The sequence below is a fragment of the Dendropsophus ebraccatus genome, chromosome 4 (assembly GCF_027789765.1).
Source record: "Dendropsophus ebraccatus isolate aDenEbr1 chromosome 4, aDenEbr1.pat, whole genome shotgun sequence".
Taxonomy (NCBI): Eukaryota; Metazoa; Chordata; class Amphibia; order Anura; family Hylidae; genus Dendropsophus; species Dendropsophus ebraccatus.
Genome location: NC_091457.1, coordinates 1,617,041 through 1,639,366, shown reverse-complemented (window position 1 = coordinate 1,639,366; position 22,326 = coordinate 1,617,041). Strand labels below are relative to the sequence as shown.

The 22,326-nt window shown below is 52.8% G+C and overlaps 1 protein-coding gene across 4 annotated transcripts in view; it reads right to left on the bottom strand.

The window, feature by feature from the left end:
* Positions 1-22,326, bottom strand: part of PLEKHA7 (pleckstrin homology domain containing A7) — a 144,006-nt gene that overhangs the window by 119,037 nt on the left and 2,643 nt on the right. For all 4 annotated transcript variants that reach the window (XM_069964987.1, XM_069964986.1, XM_069964989.1 and 1 more), the window contains exon 3: positions 11,530-11,587. In XM_069964987.1, the coding sequence (XP_069821088.1) occupies positions 11,530-11,587 (58 nt within the window). The remainder of the gene's footprint in view (positions 1-11,529; positions 11,588-22,326) is intronic.

Here is a 22,326-nt window from a genome sequence, read left to right as displayed (position 1 = left end):
TGATGATAGCCTGTGATAGATGATAGCGTTTGATGGATGATGAATGATGATAGCGTTTGATAGATGATGGATGATGATAGTGTTTGATAGATGATGGATTATGATAGTATTTGATGGATGATGAGTGTTTGATGGATGATGATAGCGTATGATGGATGATGATATCGTATGATGGATGATGATAGCGTATGATGGATGATGATAGCGTATGATGGATGATGATAGCGTATGATGGATGATGATAGCGTATGATGGATGATGAGGGGTCAGCAGCGGCTGCTGATGAGGATGGAATGAAGATGCGGAGCTGCAGACAGTGCCACCATTGTGTGTGTGCGGTCATCACTCTGGTATGTGAGGCGGGGGCTTGTGTGCATGCTCTCCCCCCGCCAGGCCTCATCACACCTACACTCTCTCCTGTCTACAACGGGTCTGCAGGATAGGAGGCGTCACAGCGCACACCGCCATCACCCGCACGGATGAGAGGAAGATGCCCTGTGCCTCCAGACACACGGCCGCCTGTGACTAATGTGCCAGGACCGCGCCAAACAGACAACCACGCCCGCCAGACCGCGCCAAACAGACAACCACGCCCGCCAGACCGCGCCGAACAGACAACCACGCCCACCAGACCGCCATACATCATCATGACAACGGCTGAGGACTCTGGGAAGACATCACCGAGCAGGAGCCAGATACGAGGCACGCCGGACACACGAGACAACGTCCACACAACATGGGAGAGGGCACGCAGGACACACGAGACAACGTCCACACAACATGGGAGAGGGCACGCAGGACACACGAGACAACGTCCACACAACATGGGAGAGGGCACGCAGGACACACGAGACAACGTCCACACAACATGGGAGAGGGCACGCCGGACACACGAGACAACGTCCACACAACATGGGAGAGGGCACGCCGGACACACGAGACAACGTCCACACAACATGGGAGAGGGCACGCCGGACACACGAGACAACGTCCACACAACATGGGAGAGGGCACGCCGGACACACGAGACAACGTCCACACAACATGGGAGAGGGCACGCCGGACACACGAGACAACGTCCACACACCCTGGGAGAGGGCACGCCGGACACACGAGACAACGTCCACACAACATGGGAGAGGGCACGCAGGACACACGAGACAACGTCCACACAACATGGGAGAGGGCACGCCGGACACACGAGACAACGTCCACACAACATGGGAGAGGGCACGCCGGACACACGAGACAACGTCCACACAACATGGGAGAGGGCACGCCGGACACACGAAACAACGTCCACACAACATGGGATGAGGGCGCGCAGGACACACGAGACAACGTCCACACAACATGGGAGAGGGCACGCCGGACACACGAGACAACGTCCACACAACATGGGAGAGGGCACGCCGGACACACGAGACAACGTCCACACAACATGGGAGAGGGCACGCCGGACACACGAGACAACGTCCACACAACATGGGAGAGGGCACGCAGGACACACGAGACAACGTCCACACAACATGGGAGAGGGCACGCAGGACACACGAGACAACGTCCACACAACATGGGAGAGGGCACGCCGGACACACGAGACAACGTCCACACAACATGGGAGAGGGCACGCCGGACACACGAAACAACGTCCACACAACATGGGAGAGGGCGCGCCGGACACACGAGACAACGTCCACACAACATGGGAGAGGGCACGCCGGACACACGAGACAACGTCCACACAACATGGGAGAGGGCACGCCGGACACACGAGACAACGTCCACACAACATGGGAAGTCACACGAGACACCAACATCCAGATAACATGGGAGAGCGCACGCCGGACACGCGAAACAACGTCCACACAACATGGGAGAGGGCACGCCGGACACACGAGACAACGTCCACACAACATGGGAAGTCACACGAGACACCAACGTCCAGATAACATGGGAGAGCGCACGCCGGACACACGAGACAACGTCCACACAACATGGGAAGACACACGAGACACCAACGTCCACACAACATGGGAGAGCGCACGCCGGACACACGAGACAACGTCCACACAACATGGGAAGTCACACGAGACACCAACATCCAGATAACAAGGGAGAGCGCACGCCGGACACGCGAAACAACGTCCACACAACATGGGAAGTCACACGAGACACCAACATCCAGATAACAAGGGAGAGCGCACGCCGGACACGCGAAACAACGTCCACACAACATGGGAGAGGGCACGCCGGACCCATGAGACAACGTCCACACAACATGGGAAGTCACACGAGACACCAACATCCAGATAACATGGGAGAGCGCACGCCGGACACGCGAAACAACGTCCACACAACATGGGAGAGGGCACGCCGGACCCACGAGACAACGTCCACACAACATGGGAAGTCACACGAGACACCAACGTCCAGATAACATGGGAGAGCGCACGCCGGACACACGAGACAACGTCCACACAACATGGGAAGTCACACGAGACACCAACATCCAGATAACAAAGGAGAGCGCACGCCGGACACGCGAAACAACGTCCACACAACATGGGAAGTCACACGAGACACCAACGTCCAGATAACATGGGAGAGCGCACGCCGGACACACGAGACACCAACATCCAGATAACAAGGGAGAGTGCACGCCGGACACACGAGACAACGTCCACACAACATGGGAAGTCACACGAGAAACCAACGTCCAGATAACATGGGAGAGCGCTCGCCGGACACATGAGACACCAATGATAACATAGCAAGGGAGAGCGCACACCGCATACACCAACAACCACATAACCAGAGCTCCACCACATCAGAGTGGTGACCTCATATAAGACACATTCAACGCTGACAGTGACCCCACAACATGAAAAAGCTCAGCCCTGACCTGGTGACCCCACATGAGAAAGCTCAGCCCTGACCTGGTGACCCCACATGAGAAAGCTCAGCCCTGACCTGGTGACCCCACATGAGAAAGCTCAGCCCTGACCTGGTGACCCCACATGAGAAAGCTCAGCCCTGACCTGGTGACCCCACATGAGAAAGCTCAGCCCTGACCTGGTGACCCCACATGAGAAAGCTCAGCCCTGACCTGGTGACCCCACATGAGAAAGCTCAGCCCTGACCTGGTGACCCCACATGAGAAAGCTCAGCCCTGACCACACATGAGAAAGCTCAGCCCTGACCACACATGAGAAAGCTCAGCCCTGACCTGGTGACCCCACATGAGAAAGCTCAGCCCTGACCTGGTGACCCCACATGAGAAAGCTCAGCCCTGACCACACATGAGAAAGCTCAGCCCTGACCACACATGAGAAAGCTCAGCCTTGACCTGGTGACCACACATGAGAAAGCTCAGCCTTGACCTGGTGACCCCACATGAGAAAGCTCAGCCTTGACCTGGTGACCACACATGAGAAAGCTCAGCCCTGACCTGGTGACCCCACATGACACGCTGAACCCTCACAGTGACCCCACAACATGAGAAGCTCACTCTGACAGGGCCCCGATAACAGGCTGAGCCCCAGATGTATTATATAGCCTCTACACAGCCAGTCAGGAGAGCAGCCATTTTGGTTGTCACTTTCCTGGACACAGGATGACTGGGGGTTCCATATTTTGGGGTCACATGATAGTGGTGCGGTCCGCCGTTGCTCTTCGCTGTGATGGGTCTGAATTAGGGATGGTCCGAACAGAGTTCGGTTCAGGTTCGTACGAACCCGAACCCTCGGTAATGATTCCCGCTGTCTGCCCGCTCCGTGCAGCGGGCGGATCCAGCAGGAGGACCATAGCCATAGGCTGTATCCCAGTTTTCCAGGCGGTCCTCCCGCTGGATCCCCCCGTTGCACGGAGCGGGCAGACAGCGGGAATCCGATGCTGAGCGTTCGGTTTCATCCGAACCCGAACCTTGGCGGGTTCGGACCATCCCTAGTCTGAATGACATTTGTCCCAGATGACGGTAAATCTCGCCTTGGAATCGGCACGCGGCTATTTTTACTCTACGATTATAAATTACTGACAGCGTCGCCGGAGAATGTTATTGTGTGTTCAGCAGCGGACGGTGAGATTTATACAGGAGACGCACAACGGCCTCTCCGGTGATACAGACCGCCACACAGAACAGAGACCGCCACACAGAGCGCCACACAGAACAGAGACCGCCACACAGAGCGCCACACAGAACAGAGACCGCCACACAGAGCGCTACACAGAACAGAGACCGCCACACAGAGCGCCACACAGAACAGAGACCGCCACACAGAGCGCCACACAGAACAGAGACCGCCACACAGAGCGCCACACAGAACAGAGACCGCCACAAAGAACCGACAGACGGGGACCGCCACACAGAACCGACAGCCGGAGACCGCCACACAGAAGACAGACCGCCACACAGAACCGACAGCCGGGGACCGCCACACAGAACAGAGAGCGCCACACAGAACCGACAGCCGGGGACCGCCACACAGAACCGACAGCCGGGGACCGCCACACAGAACCCACAGCCAGCGCCACACAGAACAGACAGAGAGCGCCACACAGAACCGACAGAGAGCGCCACACAGAACCCACAGCCAGCGCCACACAGAACAGACAGAGAGCGCCACACAGAACCGACAGAGAGCGCCACACAGAACCGACAGAGAGCGCCACACAGAACCGACAGAGAGCGCCACACAGAACCGACAGAGAGCGCCACACAGAACCGACAGAGAGCGCCACACAGAACCGACAGAGAGCGCCACACAGAACCGACAGAGCGCCACACAGAACCGACAGAGAGCGCCACACAGAACAGACAGAGAGCGCCACACAGAACAGACAGAGAGCGCCACACAGAACAGACAGAGAGCGCCACACAGAACAGACAGAGAGCGCCACACAGAACAGACAGAGACCGCCACACAGAACAAACAGACAGAGACCGCCACACAGAACAAACAGACAGAGACCGCCACACAGAACAGACAGCCGGAGACCGCCACACAGAACAGACAGAGAGCGCCACACAGAACAGACAGAGACCGCCACACAGAACAGACAGAGCGCCACACAGAACCGACAGAGAGCGCCACACAGAACAGACAGAGAGCGCCACACAGAACAGACAGAGAGCGCCACACAGAACAGACAGAGAGCGCCACACAGAACAGACAGAGAGCGCCACACAGAACAGACAGAGAGCGCCACACAGAACAGACAGAGAGCGCCACACAGAACAGACAGAGACCGCCACACAGAACAGACAGAGACCGCCACACAGAACAGACAGAGACCGCCACACAGAACAGACAGAGACCGCCACACAGAACAGACAGAGACCGCCACGGAGAACGCAGAGCGCCACACAGAACAGAGAGCGCCACACAGAACCAACAGCCGGGGACCGCCACACAGAACAGAGAGAGCCACACAGAACACAGAGACCGCCACACAGAACAGACAGAGACCGCCACACAGAACAGACAGAGACCGCCACACAGAACAGACAGAGACCGCCACACAGAACAGACAGAGACCGCCACACAGAACAGACAGAGACCGCCACACAGAACAGACAGAGACCGCCACACAGAACAGACAGAGACCGCCACACAGAACAGACAGAGACCGCCACACAGAACAGACAGAGACCGCCACACAGAACGCAGAGCGCCACACAGAACAGAGAGCGCCACACAGAACCAACAGCCGGGGACCGCCACACAGAACAGAGAGAGCCACAGAACAGACACCGCCACACAGAACCGAGAGATGGGGACCGCCACACAGAACAGAGAGCGCCACACAGAACACAGAGACAGCCACACAGAACACAGAGACAGCCACACAGAACACAGAGACAGCCACACAGAACACAGAGACAGCCACACAGAACACAGAGACAGCCACACAAAACACCACACAGAACACAGAGCGCCACACAGAACTGACAGCCGGGGAACGCCACACAGAACAGAGAGCGCCACACAGAACAGACAGCCGGGGACCGCCACACAGAACAGACAGAGAGCTCCACACAGAACAGACAGAGAGCGCCACACAGAACAGACAGAGAGCGCCACACAGAACAGAGACCGCCACACAGAACAGACAGAGACCGCCACACAGAACAGACAGCCGGAGACCGCCACACAGAACAGACAGAGAGCGCCACACAGAACAGACAGAGAGCGCCACACAGAACAGACAGAGAGCGCCACACAGAACAGACAGAGAGCGCCACACAGAACAGACAGAGAGCGCCACACAGAACAGACAGAGAGCGCCACACAGAACCGACAGAGAGCGCCACACAGAACCGACAGAGAGCGCCACACAGAACCGACAGAGAGCGCCACACAGAACAGAGACCGCCACACAGAACCGACAGAGACCGCCACACAGAACCGACAGAGAGCGCCACACAGAACAGACAGAGACCGCCACACAGAACAGAGACCGCCACACAGAACCCCCAGCTGGAGACCGCCACACTATTCTGCTGTTACATCATGTCTCATCCCCCAGAGCTGCACTCACTATTCTGCTGTTACATCATGTCTCATCCCCCAGAGCTGCACTCACTATTCTGCTGTTACATCAGGTCTCATCCCCCAGAGCTGCCCTCACTATTCTGCTGTTACATCATGTCTCATCCTCCAGAGCTGCACTCACTATTCTGCTCTTACAGTGTGTCTCATGCCCCAGAGCTGCACTCACTATTCTGCTATTACACCATGTCTCATCCTCCAGAGCTGCACTCACTATTCTGCTGTAGGATTACTCACAAGTGTGAGTACAGCTCTGGAAGACCTGATGCTGATGACTGGACACCTTCCTGAATGGTGCAGATGTGGAGAGCAGTAGAGGGGGATATATCAGGGAGGAGGGGACCACCAAATAACAGCACAGGGTGGATCCCTCCATTACTGCACACTATCATCTTCTCCTCCCTGGAACCAGTAATTTGAGGTTACCGGCCCTTTAAGTGGTGTCACTGCCTGGTAACAATGGCCGCTTCCTGACGCTCTACATAATACATGGGGCAGCCAGGACTTTCTTTAGGGTTTCGCTGCGTTTCTTAGCAACTGGAGGACACTTGGCCGGGATCCTGTGTACAGACTCTCTGCGGTGAAAGCCGCGCCAGGTGCCGCACTATCACCACCGCCGATGCCCAGCAGGAGGCGCCAGAGGTACCACAGCACCTCACCGTCACAGGGAACACTCTACACTGTGTCCCCTACTGTACACTCCCCGCCCCCGCTACACTTCCCGCCCCCGTCTCCGCTACACTCCCCGCCCCCGCTACACTCCCCGCCCCCGTCTTCGCTAGACTCTCCCGCCCCCGCTACACTCCCCGCCCCCGTCTCCGCTACACTCTCCCGCCCCTGCTACACTCCCCGCCCCCGTCTCCGCTACACTCCCCGCCCCCGCTACACTCTCCGCCCCCGCTACACTCTCCGCCCCCGCTACACTCCCCGGCCCCGTCTCCGCTACACTCTTCGCCAGTCTCCTCTACACTCTTCGCCCCCGCTACACTCTCCGCTACACTCCCCGCCCCCGTCTACGCTACACTCTCCGCCCCCGTCTACGCTACACTCCCCGCCCCCGCTACACTCTCCGCCCCCGCTACACTCTCCGCCCCCGCTACACTCCCCGGCCCCGTCTCCGCTACACTCTTCGCCAGTCTCCTCTACACTCTTCGCCCCCGCTACACTCTCCGCTACACTCCCCGCCCCCGTCTACGCTACACTCCCCGGCCCCGTCTACGCTACACTCTTCGCCAGTCTCCTATACACTCTTCGTTACACTCCCCGCCCCCGTCTCCGCTACACTCTCCGCCCCTGCTACACTCTCCGCCCCCGCTACACTCTCCGCCCCCGCTACACTCTCTGCCACACTCCCCGTCTCCGCTACACTCTCCCGCCCCCTACACTCCCCGCCCCCGTCTCCGCTACACTCCCCGCCCCCGCTACACTCCCCGCCCCCGCTACACTCCCCGCCCCCGCTACACTCCCCGCCCCAGCTACACTCCCCGCCCCAGTCTCCGCTACACTCCCCGCCCCAGTCTCCGCTACACTCCCCGCCCCAGTCTCCGCTACACTCCCCGCCCCAGTCTCCGCTACACTCCCCGCCCCAGTCTCCGCTACACTCCCCGCCCCAGTCTCCGCTACACTCCCCGCCCCAGTCTCCGCTACACTCCCCGCCCCAGTCTCCGCTACACTCCCCGCCCCAGTCTCCGCTACACTCCCCGCCCCCAGTCTCCGCTACACTCCCCGCCCCAGTCTCCGCTACACTCCCCGCCCCAGTCTCCGCTACACTCCCCGCCCCAGTCTCCGCTACACTCCCCGCCCCAGTCTCCGCTACACTCCCCGCCCCAGTCTCCGCTACACTCCCCGCCCCAGTCTCCGCTACACTCCCCGCCCCAGTCTCCGCTACACTCCCCGCCCCAGTCTCCGCTACACTCCCCGCCCCAGTCTCCGCCACACTCCCCGCCCCAGTCTCCGCCTAATAGTGCCAGGAAAATAGCCAGGACTGGACTCTGGACTGAAAAATTGTAACACACTAGTCCTGGCTACAGAATCACTCACACCAGGTGACCCCATCCCACACTGCCCCATCTCTCAGCCTCATCCGGGGATCACAGAGGAGGCCGCCGTCTCTCAGCCTCATCTGGTGATCACAGAGGAGGCCGGCGTCTCTCAGCCTCATCCGGGGATCACAGAGGAGGCCGCCGTCTCTCAGCCTCGTCCGATGATCACAGAGGAGGCCTCCGTCTCTCAGCCTCATACGGTGATCACAGAGGCCGCCGTCTCTCAGCCTCATATGGTGATCACAGAGGAGGCCGCTGTCTCTCAGCCTCACGTGGTGATCACAGAGGCTGCCGTCTCTCAGCCTCATCCGGTGATCACAGAGGAGGCCGCCGTCTCTCAGCCTCACGTGGTGATCACAGAGGAGGCCGCCGTCTCTCAGCCTCATGTGGTTCCCTCCTCTTCCTCGCTGCCGCTCAGGATTCATATTAAAGCCTCATAAATCGGGCAGTGATGAGCGTGCAGCGATGGCGGCCACTCACAGGATGGATGGCAGGTTTTTCCTCTATTTTCGGCGCGGTCGGTGACAGATGTCGCAGCTTCTGATCATTTTATTTCCTCGGTAATAATCGTTAAAGCTGCTGACCCCATAAGTGCCGCACCGCGCCCTTCAAATCAAACTTTATTATCCATTAGTGAGAACAGAGCGGTCAGCGGCGCCATCAGCATTCACGCTCATCTACACCTCGCCCGACGCCAGGAGCTCCGTATAAATGGCCGTCCATCATGGAAATGAGGCGAATAACACACTGACTGCTGTCACCGCTGCAGGGTCCTACAGCCCGTTACCTCAGACTCAGCCACCGCCACGCAGGGACAATCCTGCCACAACTACAGAGACCCCGGGAAAGCTGGGTGACAACCAACATGGCTGCCGTGACATCTCCACAAGGGTCACCCTGGACAAAGGTTATGCAGGAGTGTAGGAAAGCTGGGTGACAACCAACATGGCTGCTGTGACATCTCCACAAGGGTCACCCTGGGCAGAGGTTATGCAGGAAAGCTGGGTGACAACCAACATGGCTGCCGTGACATCTCCACAAGGGTCACCCTGGACAAAGGTTATGCAGGAGTGTAGGAAAGCTGGGTGACAACCAACATGGCTGCTGTGACATCTCCACAAGGGTCACCCTGGGCAGAGGTTATGCAGGAAAGCTGGGTGACAACCAACATGGCTGCCGTGACATCTCCACAAGGGTCACCCTAGACAAAGGTTATGCAGGAGTGTAGGAAAGCTGGGTGACAACCAACATGGCTGCTGTGACATCTCCACAAGGGTCACCCTGGGCAGAGGTTATGCAGGAATGTAGGAAAGCTGAGTGAGGATATCACAGCTCTGTGTCTGCCCCGTACACACAGCATGGCCCCCGAGGGCCGCACCCCCCCCCCAGTGCAGCTACAGCAGAGCTACATTCCTGCCAGGTCACCAATCATTAACCCTTCCCGCCCTCCTGCCGCTGTGTGCACAAGAGGAGTGTCGGCTGATAGGAGTCCACGGCTATCGCCATGGCGCCCAATCCCCCAAACACAACACGGCGAGGAGGGAGGAAACACAAACACACCGGCTGCGCCAAATGTAACAGTCCTCACTGTGCGGCCGATCTGCCAAGTAACGTCAGTGCGGGTATACACGTCCACCTGGCCACGTAACGTCAGTGCGGGTATACACGTCCACCTGGCCACGTAACGTCAGTGCGGGTATACACGTCCATGTAACGTCAGTGCGGGTATACACGTCCACCTGGCCACGTAACGTCAGTGCGGGTATACACGTCCACCTGGCCACGTAACGTCAGTGCGGGTATACACGTCCACCTGGCCACAGAACGTCAGTGCGGGTATACACGTCCACCTGGCCAGGTAACGTCAGTGCGGGTATACACGTCCACCTGGCCACGTAACGTCAGTGCAGGTATACACGTCCACCTGGCCACGTAACGTCAGTGCGGGTATACACGTCCACCTGGCCACAGAACGTCAGTGCGGGTATACACGTCCACCTGGCCACAGAACGTCAGTGCGGGTATACACGTCCACCTGGCCACAGAACGTCAGTGCGGGTATACACGTCCATGTAACGTCAGTGCGGGTATACACGGCCATGTAACGTCAGTGCGGGTATACACGTCCACCCGGCCATGTAACGTCAGTGCGGGTATACACGTCCACCGACCAGAGGCATACTGTCAGCACGCCTCACACACCACCAGACATGATACAATAGTGCGGTACGGCCATCATGATGACCTTCAGTCAACATCCAGCTGACCCCTCCCCACTAAGACAATGCAGACCAATATGTAGGGGTCATCGCCATGACGACCAGGATGAGACCCTGTACCGCTGGATTTATAGCCCCCATGGCTTCATGTGTGAATGGCCCCCTCAGCAGGGACGTTGGGGCCGGTCTCTCATCCTCCATCCTTTACTGTTTCTATTACTGCACTCCACACCGTGACCAACGTCATGTGACCACAGACGCCATGACACCAGAGTGACCTGAGGAAAATCAGGACAAGGACAACCACCACGTGTTATTCCAGGAAATCAGACCTCAGAGCAGCGCGGTGGCGACAGCAGTACATTCACCAATAGAGGGATAGACAGGGGGCGCCATATTGTGGACCAAACCAGCCAGCCATGTCATTCTGTAGCAGAAGATGGCGCCACCATCATGAGAGGAGCGCTCACCAGGCCAGGTGCAGTAAGTGTGGAATCAGCCAATCGGGTGAGACTGATGAGCCCTGCCCACCTCTAGCCATGTGACGTGTGCAGAACTTGTCATGTGATGTGTGTAGGTTATATAGGGCACATGGTGACCAGCAGAGTCACGTGACGTGTCATGTGATGTGTGTAGGTAATATATCATGGATGCAGCAGACACGTAGCGCCTGGTGCTGGTGAGCCGCGTCTATAGGGGGGGGAGGGGTGCACTTACTCTATGAAGTAGCTGGCGCCCTCATCAGTGAATCCTTCCTCCCAGCCGCACGGCAGATCTGTAACGAGAAGAAGAAGTGAGCTAGGGAGAAGGGACGTAACCCCAACAACCTCACAGGACTACAGACTTTGCCCGCCCCCCCCCCCCCCCCCCCCCCCTTCCAGACATGGAGGCATCCACCAAGCTGAGGCAGCTGCTCTGGGTTACACAGCTGTATACGGAGAAGCACATGGCTGCCATACGCTGACGCTGCTCTGAGTTACACAGCTTTATATGGCAGAGGACAAGGCTGCCACGCGCTGAGGCTGCTCTGAGTTACACAGCTTTATATGGCAGAGGACAAGGCTGCCACGCGCTGACGCTGCTCTGAGCTACACAGCTGTATATGGCAGAGGACAAGGCTGCCACGCGCTGACGCTGCTCTGAGTTACACAGCTTTATATGGCAGAGGACAAGGCTGCCACGCGCTGACGCTGCTCTGAGTTACACAGCTGTATATGGCAGAGGACAAGGCTGCCACGCGCTGAGGCTGCTCTGAGTTACACAGCTGTATATGGCAGAGGACAAGGCTGCCACGCGCTGAGGCTGCTCTGAGTTACACAGCTGTATATGGCAGAGGACAAGGCTGCCACGCGCTGACGCTGCTCTGAGTTACACAGCTGTATATGGCAGAGGACAAGGCTGCCACGCGCTGACGCTGCTCTGAGTTACACAGCTGTATATGGCAGAGGACAAGGCTGCCACGCGCTGACGCTGCTCTGAGCTACACAGCTGTATATGGCAGAGGACAAGGCTGCCACGCGCTGACGCTGCTCTGAGTTACACAGCTGTATATGGCAGAGGACAAGGCTGCCACGCGCTGAGGCTGCTCTGAGTTACACAGCTGTATACGGCAGAGGACAAGGCTGCCACGCGCTGACGCTGCTCTGAGTTACACAGCTGTATATGGCAGAGGACAAGGCTGCCACGCGCTGACGCTGCTCTGAGTTACACAGCTGTATATGGCAGAGGACAAGGCTGCCACGCGCTGACGCTGCTCTGAGTTACACAGCTGTATATGGCAGAGGACAAGGCTGCCACGCGCTGAGGCTGCTCTGAGTTACACAGCTGTATATGGCAGAGGACAAGGCTGCCACGCGCTGAGGCTGCTCTGAGTTACACAGCTGTATATGGCAGAGGACAAGGCTGCCACGCGCTGAGGCTGCTCTGAGTTACACAGCTGTATATGGCAGAGGACAAGGCTGCCACGCGCTGACGCTGCTCTGAGTTACACAGCTGTATATGGCAGAGGACAAGGCTGCCACGCGCTGACGCTGCTCTGAGTTACACAGCTGTATATGGCAGAGGACAAGGCTGCCACGCGCTGACGCTGCTCTGAGTTACACAGCTGTATATGGCAGAGGACAAGGCTGCCACGCGCTGACGCTGCTCTGAGTTACACAGCTGTATATGGCAGAGGACAAGGCTGCCACGCGCTGACGCTGCTCTGAGTTACACAGCTGTATATGGCAGAGGACAAGGCTGCCACGCGCTGACGCTGCTCTGAGTTACACAGCTGTATATGGCAGAGGACAAGGCTGCCACGCGCTGACGCTGCTCTGAGTTACACAGCTGTATATGGCAGAGGACAAGGCTGCCACGCGCTGAGGCTGCTCTGTGTAAGGGTGGGTACATACTGAGGAATTCTTGCAGGTAATATCCGCGGAATTCCGCTGTCTGTCCGCACGCCTTTCCGCTGGCTCCATAGACACCATTTGATGGGCCGACCTATTCCGCTATCCGCCGGCCCATAGAATGGTGTCTATGGAGCCGGCTGAAAGGCACGCGGACAGACAGCGGAATTCCACGGATATTATCCGCAAGAATTCCTCAGTATGTACCCACCCTTACACAGCTGAGTCTTCAGGCATGAAGTCAGAACATAACGATCCACACAATGACATCCGCCATCGCTAAGGCCTGGTTCACACTCTGGCTTTGCTGTCCATTTAACCTGTTAGTTTAAAGGGGTACTTTAGCGGAAAGCTTTGTCCCAGTAACTAAAACACATTACAAAGTTATATACCTATAATATGCCTCAATCACCTATCTGCCCCCTTCCTATCTTTTGCCCCCTCTATCCCCCACCAGGAAGTGAATTAAACTCATTCTTACCTAATGACTGTTGACCCCAGGCTGCTCTGTGGCAGCCATTTTGTGACAATGACATCATCAAGAGGGAGGCGGGTCTAAGCTCTGTTAAGCCAGCCTCCCTTTCTCACATTACTCAGGTTGCTCAGCTCTGATTGGCTGAACAAGATGTAAGCCATCTAACAGTTTTACAGAGTCAGTTAGACATCACAGGAGACAAAGTGCATCATGGGAAAGCCCAAACCAGGAAGTAAAGAAAAAATAAAGACACCAACTAGAGGTTTAGGGACCTGCAAAAAGTGGAAAATTCTTATGGAGACAAACACCGGAGAGAAGGTAAGCGGATAAACTATGTTAATGATTGATTTCTTTTAATCAGTGCCAGAGTATCCTTTAAGGAAGAAAGAACGGAGAGTAATAGCGGACAGTAATAACGGTTGGTGTTGTACGCTATACTGCAGAACACTTTTCTTAGAAATAAAACCGATCTGTTTTCTTGCCATCCACAAAAACATGTCTGACCACTTTATTTCTGTATGTTAAAGGGGTTATCCAGCGCTACAAAAACATAGGAACTATTTCCCCTCTCTTGTCTCCAGATTGGGTGGGAATTGGAACTCCGTTCCATTGAAGTAAATGGAGCTTAAAGGGGTTGTCCAGCAAAAAAAAAAAAATTTCTTTCAAATCAACTAGTGTCAGAAAGTTATATAGATTTGTAATTTACTTCTATTTAAAAATCTCAAGTTTTCCCATAGTTATAAGCTACTATCTATCCTGCAGGAAGTGTTTATTTACATTCAGAAACAGTGCTCTCTGCTGACATCTCTGGCCGAGTCAGGAACTGTCCAGAGCAGCAGCAAATCCCCGTGGAAAACCTCTCCTGCTCTGGACAGTTCCTGACTCGGCCAGAGATGTCAGCAGAGAGCTCTGTTTCTGAATGTAAATAAACACTTCCTGCAGGATACATAGAAGCTTATAAGTATAGGAAGACTTGCGATACCTGTACAGTATTACTAGTATCAGACATTCCCCTCCCTCCTCACCTGTACAGTATTACTAGTATCAGACATTCCCCTCCTCACCTGTACAGTATTACTAGTATCAGACATTCCCCTCCTCACCTGTACAGTATTACTAATATCAGACATTCCCCTCCTCACCTGTACAGTATTACTAGTATCAGACATTCCCCTCCCTCCTCACCTGTACAGTATTACTAGTATCAGACATTCCCCTCCCTCCTCACCTGTACAGTATTACTAGTATCAGACATTCCCCTCCCTCCTCACCTGTACAGTATTACTAGTATCAGACATTCCCCTCCCTCCTCACCTGTACAGTATTACTAGTATCAGACATTCCCCTCCTCACCTGTACAGTATTACTAGTATCAGACATTCCCCTCCTCACCTGTACAGTATTACTAGTATCAGACATTCCCCTCCTCACCTGTACAGTATTACTAGTATCAGACATCCCCCTCCTCACCTGTACAGTATTACTAATATCAGACATTCCCCTCCTCACCTGTACAGTATTACTAGTATCAGACATTCCCCTCCTCACCTGTACAGTATTACTAGTATCAGACATTCCCCTCCTCACCTGTACAGTATTACTAGTATCAGACATTCCCCTCCTCACCTGTACAGTATTACTAGTATCAGACATTCCCCTCCTCACCTGTACAGTATTACTAATAACAGACATTCCCCTCCTCACCTGTACAGTATTACTAGTATCAGACATTCCCCTCCCTCCTCACCTGTACAGTATTACTAGTATCAGACATTCCCCTCCCTCCTCACCTGTACAGTATTACTAGTATCAGACATTCCCCTCCCTCCTCACCTGTACAGTATTACTAGTATCAGACATTCCCCTCCCTCCTCACCTGTACAGTATTACTAGTATCAGACATCCCCCTCCTCACCTGTACAGTATTACTAATATCAGACATTCCCCTCCTCACCTGTACAGTATTACTAGTATCAGACATCCCCCTCCTCACCTGTACAGTATTACTAATATCAGACATTCCCCTCCTCACCTGTACAGTATTACTAGTATCAGACATTCCCCTCCTCACCTGTACAGTATTACTAGTATCAGACATTCCCCTCCTCACCTGTACAGTATTACTAGTATCAGACATTCCCCTCCTCACCTGTACAGTATTACTAATATCAGACATTCCCCTCCTCACCTGTACAGTATTACTAGTATCAGACATTCCCCTCCCTCCTCACCTGTACAGTATTACTAGTATCAGACATTCCCCTCCCTCCTCACCTGTACAGTATTACTAGTATCAGACATTCCCCTCCTCACCTGTACAGTATTACTAGTATCAGACATTCCCCTCCTCACCTGTACAGTATTACTAGTATCAGACATTCCCCTCCTCACCTGTACAGTATTACTAGTATCAGACATTCCCCTCCTCACCTGTACAGTATTACTAGTATCAGACATTCCCCTCCCTCCTCACCTGTACAGTATTACTAGTATCAGACATTCCCCTCCCTCCTCACCTGTACAGTATTACTAGTATCAGACATTCCCCTCCCTCCTCACCTGTACAGTATTACTAGTATCAGACATTCCCCTCCCTCCTCACCTGTACAGTATTACTAGTATCAGACATTCCCCTCCTCACCTGTACAGTATTACTAGTATCAGACATTCCCCTCCTCACCTGTACAGTATTACTAGTATCAGACATTCCCCTCCTCACCTGTACAGTATTACTAGTATCAGACATCCCCCTCCTCACCTGTACAGTATTACTAGTATCAGACATTCCCCTCCTCCCTCACCTGTACAGTATTACTAGTATCAGACATTCCCCTCCTCACCTGTACAGTATTACTAGTATCAGACATTCCCCTCCTCACCTGTACAGTATTACTAATATCAGACATTCCCCTCCTCACCTGTACAGTATTACTAGTATCAGACATCCCCCTCCTCACCTGTACAGTATTACTAGTATCAGACATTCCCCTCCCTCCTCACCTGTACAGTATTACTAGTATCAGACATTCCCCTCCCTCCTCACCTGTACAGTATTACTAGTATCAGACATTCCCCTCCCTCCTCACCTGTACAGTATTACTAGTATCAGACATTCCCCTCCCTCCTCACCTGTACAGTATTACTAGTATCAGACATTCCCCTCCCTCCTCACCTGTACAGTATTACTAGTATCAGACATTCCCCTCCTCACCTGTACAGTATTACTAGTATCAGACATTCCCCTCCTCACCTGTACAGTATTACTAGTATCAGACATTCCCCTCCTCACCTGTACAGTATTACTAGTATCAGACATTACCAGGTGACAGGTGAGGCTGGGGGGGGGGTGAGAGTGGTGATCAAACAGGACATTAGGGGTAGTAGCAATACTATACAGGTGAAGGAAAGGTGGGGGGTAGTAGTGATACTATACAGGTGGGGGCAGTAGTAGTAGTAGTGATACTATACAGGTGGGGGCAGTAGTAGTAGTAGTGATACTATACAGGTGGGGGCAGTAGTAGTAGTGATACTATACAGGTGGGGGCAGTAGTAGTAGTAGTGATACTATACAGGTGGGGGCAGTAGTAGTAGTGATACTATACAGGTAGGGGCAGTAGTAGTGATACTATACAGGTGGGGGCAGTAGTAGTAGTGATACTATACAGGTGGGGGCAGTATTAGTAATAGTAGTGATACTATACAGGTGGGGGCAGTAGTAGTAGTAGTGATACTATACAGGTGGGGGTAGTAGTAGTAGTAGTGATACTATACAGGTGGGGGTAGTAGTAGTAGTGATACTATACAGGTGGGGGCAGTAGTAGTAGTAGTGATACTATACAGGTGAAGGCAGTAGTAGTAGTGATACTATACAGGTGGGGGCAGTAGTAGTAGTAGTAGTGATACTATACAGGTGGGGTAGTAGTAGTAGTGATACTATACAGGTGGTGGCAGTAGTAGTGATACTATACAGGTGGGGGCAGTAGTAGTAGTAGTAGTGATACTATACAGGTGGGGGTAGTAGTAGTAGTGATACTATACAGGTGGGGGCAGTTAGTAGTAGTAGTGATACATACAGGTGGGGGCAGGTAGTAGTAGTAGTGATAATATACAGGTGGGGGAGCAGTAGTAGTAGTGATACTATACAGGGTGGGGGCAGTAGTAGTAGTAATATCTATACAGGTTGGGGGAGTAAGTAGTAGTAGTGATACTTACAGGTGGGTGCAGTAGTAGTAGTATTGATACTATACAGGTGGGGGCCAGTAGTAGTAGTAGTGATACTATACAGGTGGGGGGCAGTAGTAGTAGTAGTGATACTATACAGGTGGGGGCAGTCTACTGTGATACTCTACAGTTGGGGGCGCAGTAGTAGGATTAGTGATACTATACAGGTGGGGCAGTTATAGTAGTATAGTGATTACTATACAGGTGGGCGGCAGTAGTAGTAGTAGTGGATACTCTACAGGTGGGGGCAGTAGTTAGTGATATATACAGGTGGGGGCAGTAGTAGTAGTAGTGATACTCTACAGGTGGGGGCAGTAGTAGTAGTAGTGATACTATACTAGTGGGGGCAGCATGAGTGATACTATACCAGGTGGGGGCAGTACCCCAGTAGTAGTGATTATTATACAGGTGGGGGCAGTAGTAGTAGTAGTGATACTATACAGGTGGGGGCAGTAGTAGTAGTAGTGATACTATACAGGTGGGGGCAGTAGTAGTAGTAGTGATACTATACAGGTGGGGGCAGTAGTAGTAGTAGTGATACTATACAGGTGGGGGCAGCAGTAGTAGTAGTGATACTATACAGGTGGGGGCAGTAGTAGTAGTAATGATACTATACAGGTGGGGGCAGTAGTAGTAGTGATACTATACAGGTGGGGGCAGTAGTAGTAGTAGTGATACTATACAGGTGGGGGCAGTAGTAGTAGTAGTGATACTATACAGGTGGGGGCAGTAGTAGTAGTAGTGATACTATACAGGTGGGGGCAGTAGTACTAGTGATACTATACAGGTGGGGGCAGCAGTAGTAGTAGTAGTGATACTATACAGGTGGGGGCAGTAGTAGTAGTAGTGATACTATACAGGTGGGGGCAGTAGTAGTAGTAGTGATACTATACAGGTGGGGGCAGTAGTAGTGATATTATACAGGTGGGGGCAGTAGTAGTAGTAGTGATACTATACAGGTGGGGGCAGTAGTAGTAGTAGTGATACTATACAGGTGGGGGCAGTAGTAGTGATACTATACAGGTGGGGGCAGTAGTAGTGATATTATACAGGTGGGGGCAGTAGTAGTAGTAGTGATACTATACAGGTGGGGGCAGTAGTAGTAGTAGTAGTGATACTATACAGGTGGGGGCAGTAGTAGTGATACTATACAGGTGGGGGCAGTAGTAGTAGTAGTAGTGATACTATACAGGTGGGGGCAGTAGTAGTAGTGATACTATACAGGTGGGGGCAGCAGTAGTAGTGATACTATACAGGTGGGGGCAGTAGTAGTAGTAGTGATACTATACAGGTGGGGGCAGTAGTAGTAGTAGTGATACTATACAGGTGGGGGCAGTAGTAGTAGTAGTAGTAGTGATACTATACAGGTGGGGGCAGTAGTAGTAGTAGTGATACTATACAGGTGGGGGCAGTAGTAGTAGTGATACTATACAGGTGGGGGCAGTAGTAGTAGTGATACTATACAGGTGGGGGTAGTAGTAGTAGTGATACTATACAGGTGGGGGCAGTAGTAGTAGTGATACTATACAGGTGGGGGCAGTAGTAGTAGTAGTGATACTATACAGGTGGGGGCAGTAGTAGTAGTAGTGATACTATACAGGTGGGGGCAGTAGTAGTAGTGATACTATACAGGTGGGGGCAGTAGTAGTGATACTATACAGGTGGGGGCAGTAGTAGTAGTAGTGATACTATACAGGTGGGGGCAGTAGTAGTAGTAGTGATACTATACAGGTGGGGGCAGTAGTAGTAGTGATACTATACAGGTGGGGGCAGTAGTAGTAGTAGTGATACTATACAGGTGGGGGCAGTAGTAGTAGTAGTGATACTATACAGGTGGGGGCAGTAGCAGTAGTAGTGATACTATACAGGTGGGGGCAGTAGTAGTAGTGATACTATACAGGTGGGGGCAGTAGTAGTAGTGATACTATACAGGTGGGGGCAGTAGCAGTAGTAGTGATACTATACAGGTGGGGGCAGTAGTAGTAGTGATACTATACAGGTGGGGGCAGTAGTAGTAGTAGTGATACTATACAGGTGGGGGCAGTAGTAGTAGTAGTAGTAGTGATACTATACAGGTGGGGGCAGTAGTAGTAGTGATACTATACAGGTGGGGGTAGTAGTAGTAGTAGTGATACTATACAGGTGGGGGCAGTAGTAGTAGTGATACTATACAGGTGGGGGCAGTAGTAGTAGTGATACTATACAGGTGGGGGCAGTAGCAGTAGTAGTGATACTATACAGGTGGGGGCAGTAGTAGTAGTGATACTATACAGGTGGGGGCAGTAGTAGTAGTAGTAGTAGTGATACTATACAGGTGGGGGTGGTAGTAGTAGTAGTAGTGATACTATACAGGTGGGGGCAGTAGTAGTAGTAGTAGTGATACTATACAGGTGGGGGTAGTAGTAGTAGTAGTGATACTATACAGGTGGGGGCAGTAGTAGTAGTAGTGATACTATACAGGTGGGGGCAGTAGTAGTAGTGATACTATACAGGTGGGGGCAGTAGCAGTAGTGATACTATACAGGTGGGGGCAGTAGTAGTAGTAGTAGTGATACTATACAGGTGGGGGCAGTAGTAGTAGTGATACTATACAGGTGGGGGCAGTAGTAGTAGTAGTAGTGATACTATACAGGTGGGGGCAGTAGTAGTAGTGATACTATACAGGTGGGGGCAGTAGTAGTAGTGATACTATACAGGTGGGGGCAGTAGTAGTAGTAGTGATACTATACAGGTGGGGGCAGTAGTAGTGATACTATACAGGTGGGGTAGTAGTAGTAGTAGTGATACTATACAGGTGGGGGCAGTAGTAGTAGTGATACTATACAGGTGGGGGCAGTAGTAGTAGTAGTGATACTATACAGGTGGGGGTAGTAGTAGTAGTAGTAATACTATACAGGTGGGGGCAGTAGTAGTAGTAGTGATACTATACAGGTGGGGGCAGTAGTAGTAGTAGTGATACTATACAGGTGGGGGCAGTAGTAGTAGTAGTAGTGATACTATACAGGTGGGGGCAGTAGTAGTAGTGATACTATACAGGTGGGGGTAGTAGTAGTAGTAGTGATACTATACAGGTGGGGGCAGTAGTAGTAGTGATACTATACAGGTGGGGGCAGTAGTAGTAGTGATACTATACAGGTGGGGGTAGTAGTAGTAGTAGTGATACTATACAGGTGGGGGCAGTAGTAGTAGTAGTGATACTATACAGGTGGGGGCAGTAGTAGTGATACTATACAGGTGGGGGCAGTAGTAGTAGTAGTAGTGATACTATACAGGTGGGGGCAGTAGTAGTAGTAGTGATACTATACAGGTGGGGGGCAGTAGTAGTAGTAGTGATACTATACAGGTGGGGGCAGTAGTAGTAGTAGTAGTGATACTATACAGGTGGGGGCAGTAGTAGTAGTAGTGATACTATACAGGTGGGGGCAGCAGTAGTAGTAGTGATACTATACAGGTGGGGCAGTAGTAGTAGTAGTGATACTATACAGGTAGGGGGCAGTATGTAGTAGTAGTGATACTATACAGGTGGGGGCAGTAGTAGTAGTAGTGATACTATACAGGTGGGGGCAGTAGTAGTGATACTATACAGGTGGGGGCAGTAGTAGTAGTAGTGATACTTTACAGGTGGGGGCAGCAGTAGTAGTAGTGATACTATACAGGTGGGGGCAGTAGTAGTAGTGATACTATACAGGTGGGGGCAGTAGTAGTAGTAGTAGTGATACTATACAGGTGGGGGCAGTAGTAGTAGTAGTAGTAGTGATACTATACAGGTGGGGGCAGTAGTAGTAGTAGTAGTAGTGATACTATACAGGTGGGGGGCAGTTAGTAGTAGTAGTAGTGATACTATACAGGTGGGGGTAGTAGTAGTAGTAGTAGTAGTGATACCTATACAGGTGGGGGCAGTAGTAGTAGTAGTAGTAGTGATACTATACAGGTGGGGGCAGTAGTAGTAGTAGTGATACTATACAGGTGGGGGTGGTAGTAGTAGTAGTGATACTATACAGGTGGGGGTAGTAGTAGTAGTAGTGATACTATACAGGTGGGGGTAGGGGTAGTAGTAGTAGTAGTAGTGATACTATACAGGTGGGGGTGGTAGTAGTAGTAGTAGTGATACTATACAGGTGGGGGCAGTAGTAGTAGTAGTGATACTATACAGGTGGGGGTAGTAGTAGTAGTAGTGATACTATACAGGTGGGGGCAGTAGTAGTAGTAGTGATACTATACAGGTGGGGGCAGTAGTAGTAGTGATACTATACAGGTGGGGGTAGTAGTAGTAGTAGTGATACTATACAGGTGGGGGTAGGGGTAGTAGTAGTAGTGATACTATACAGGTGGGGGTGGTAGTAGTAATAGTAGTGATACTATACAGGTGGGGGCAGTAGTAGTAGTAGTGATACTATACAGGTGGGGGTAGTAGTAGTAGTAGTGATA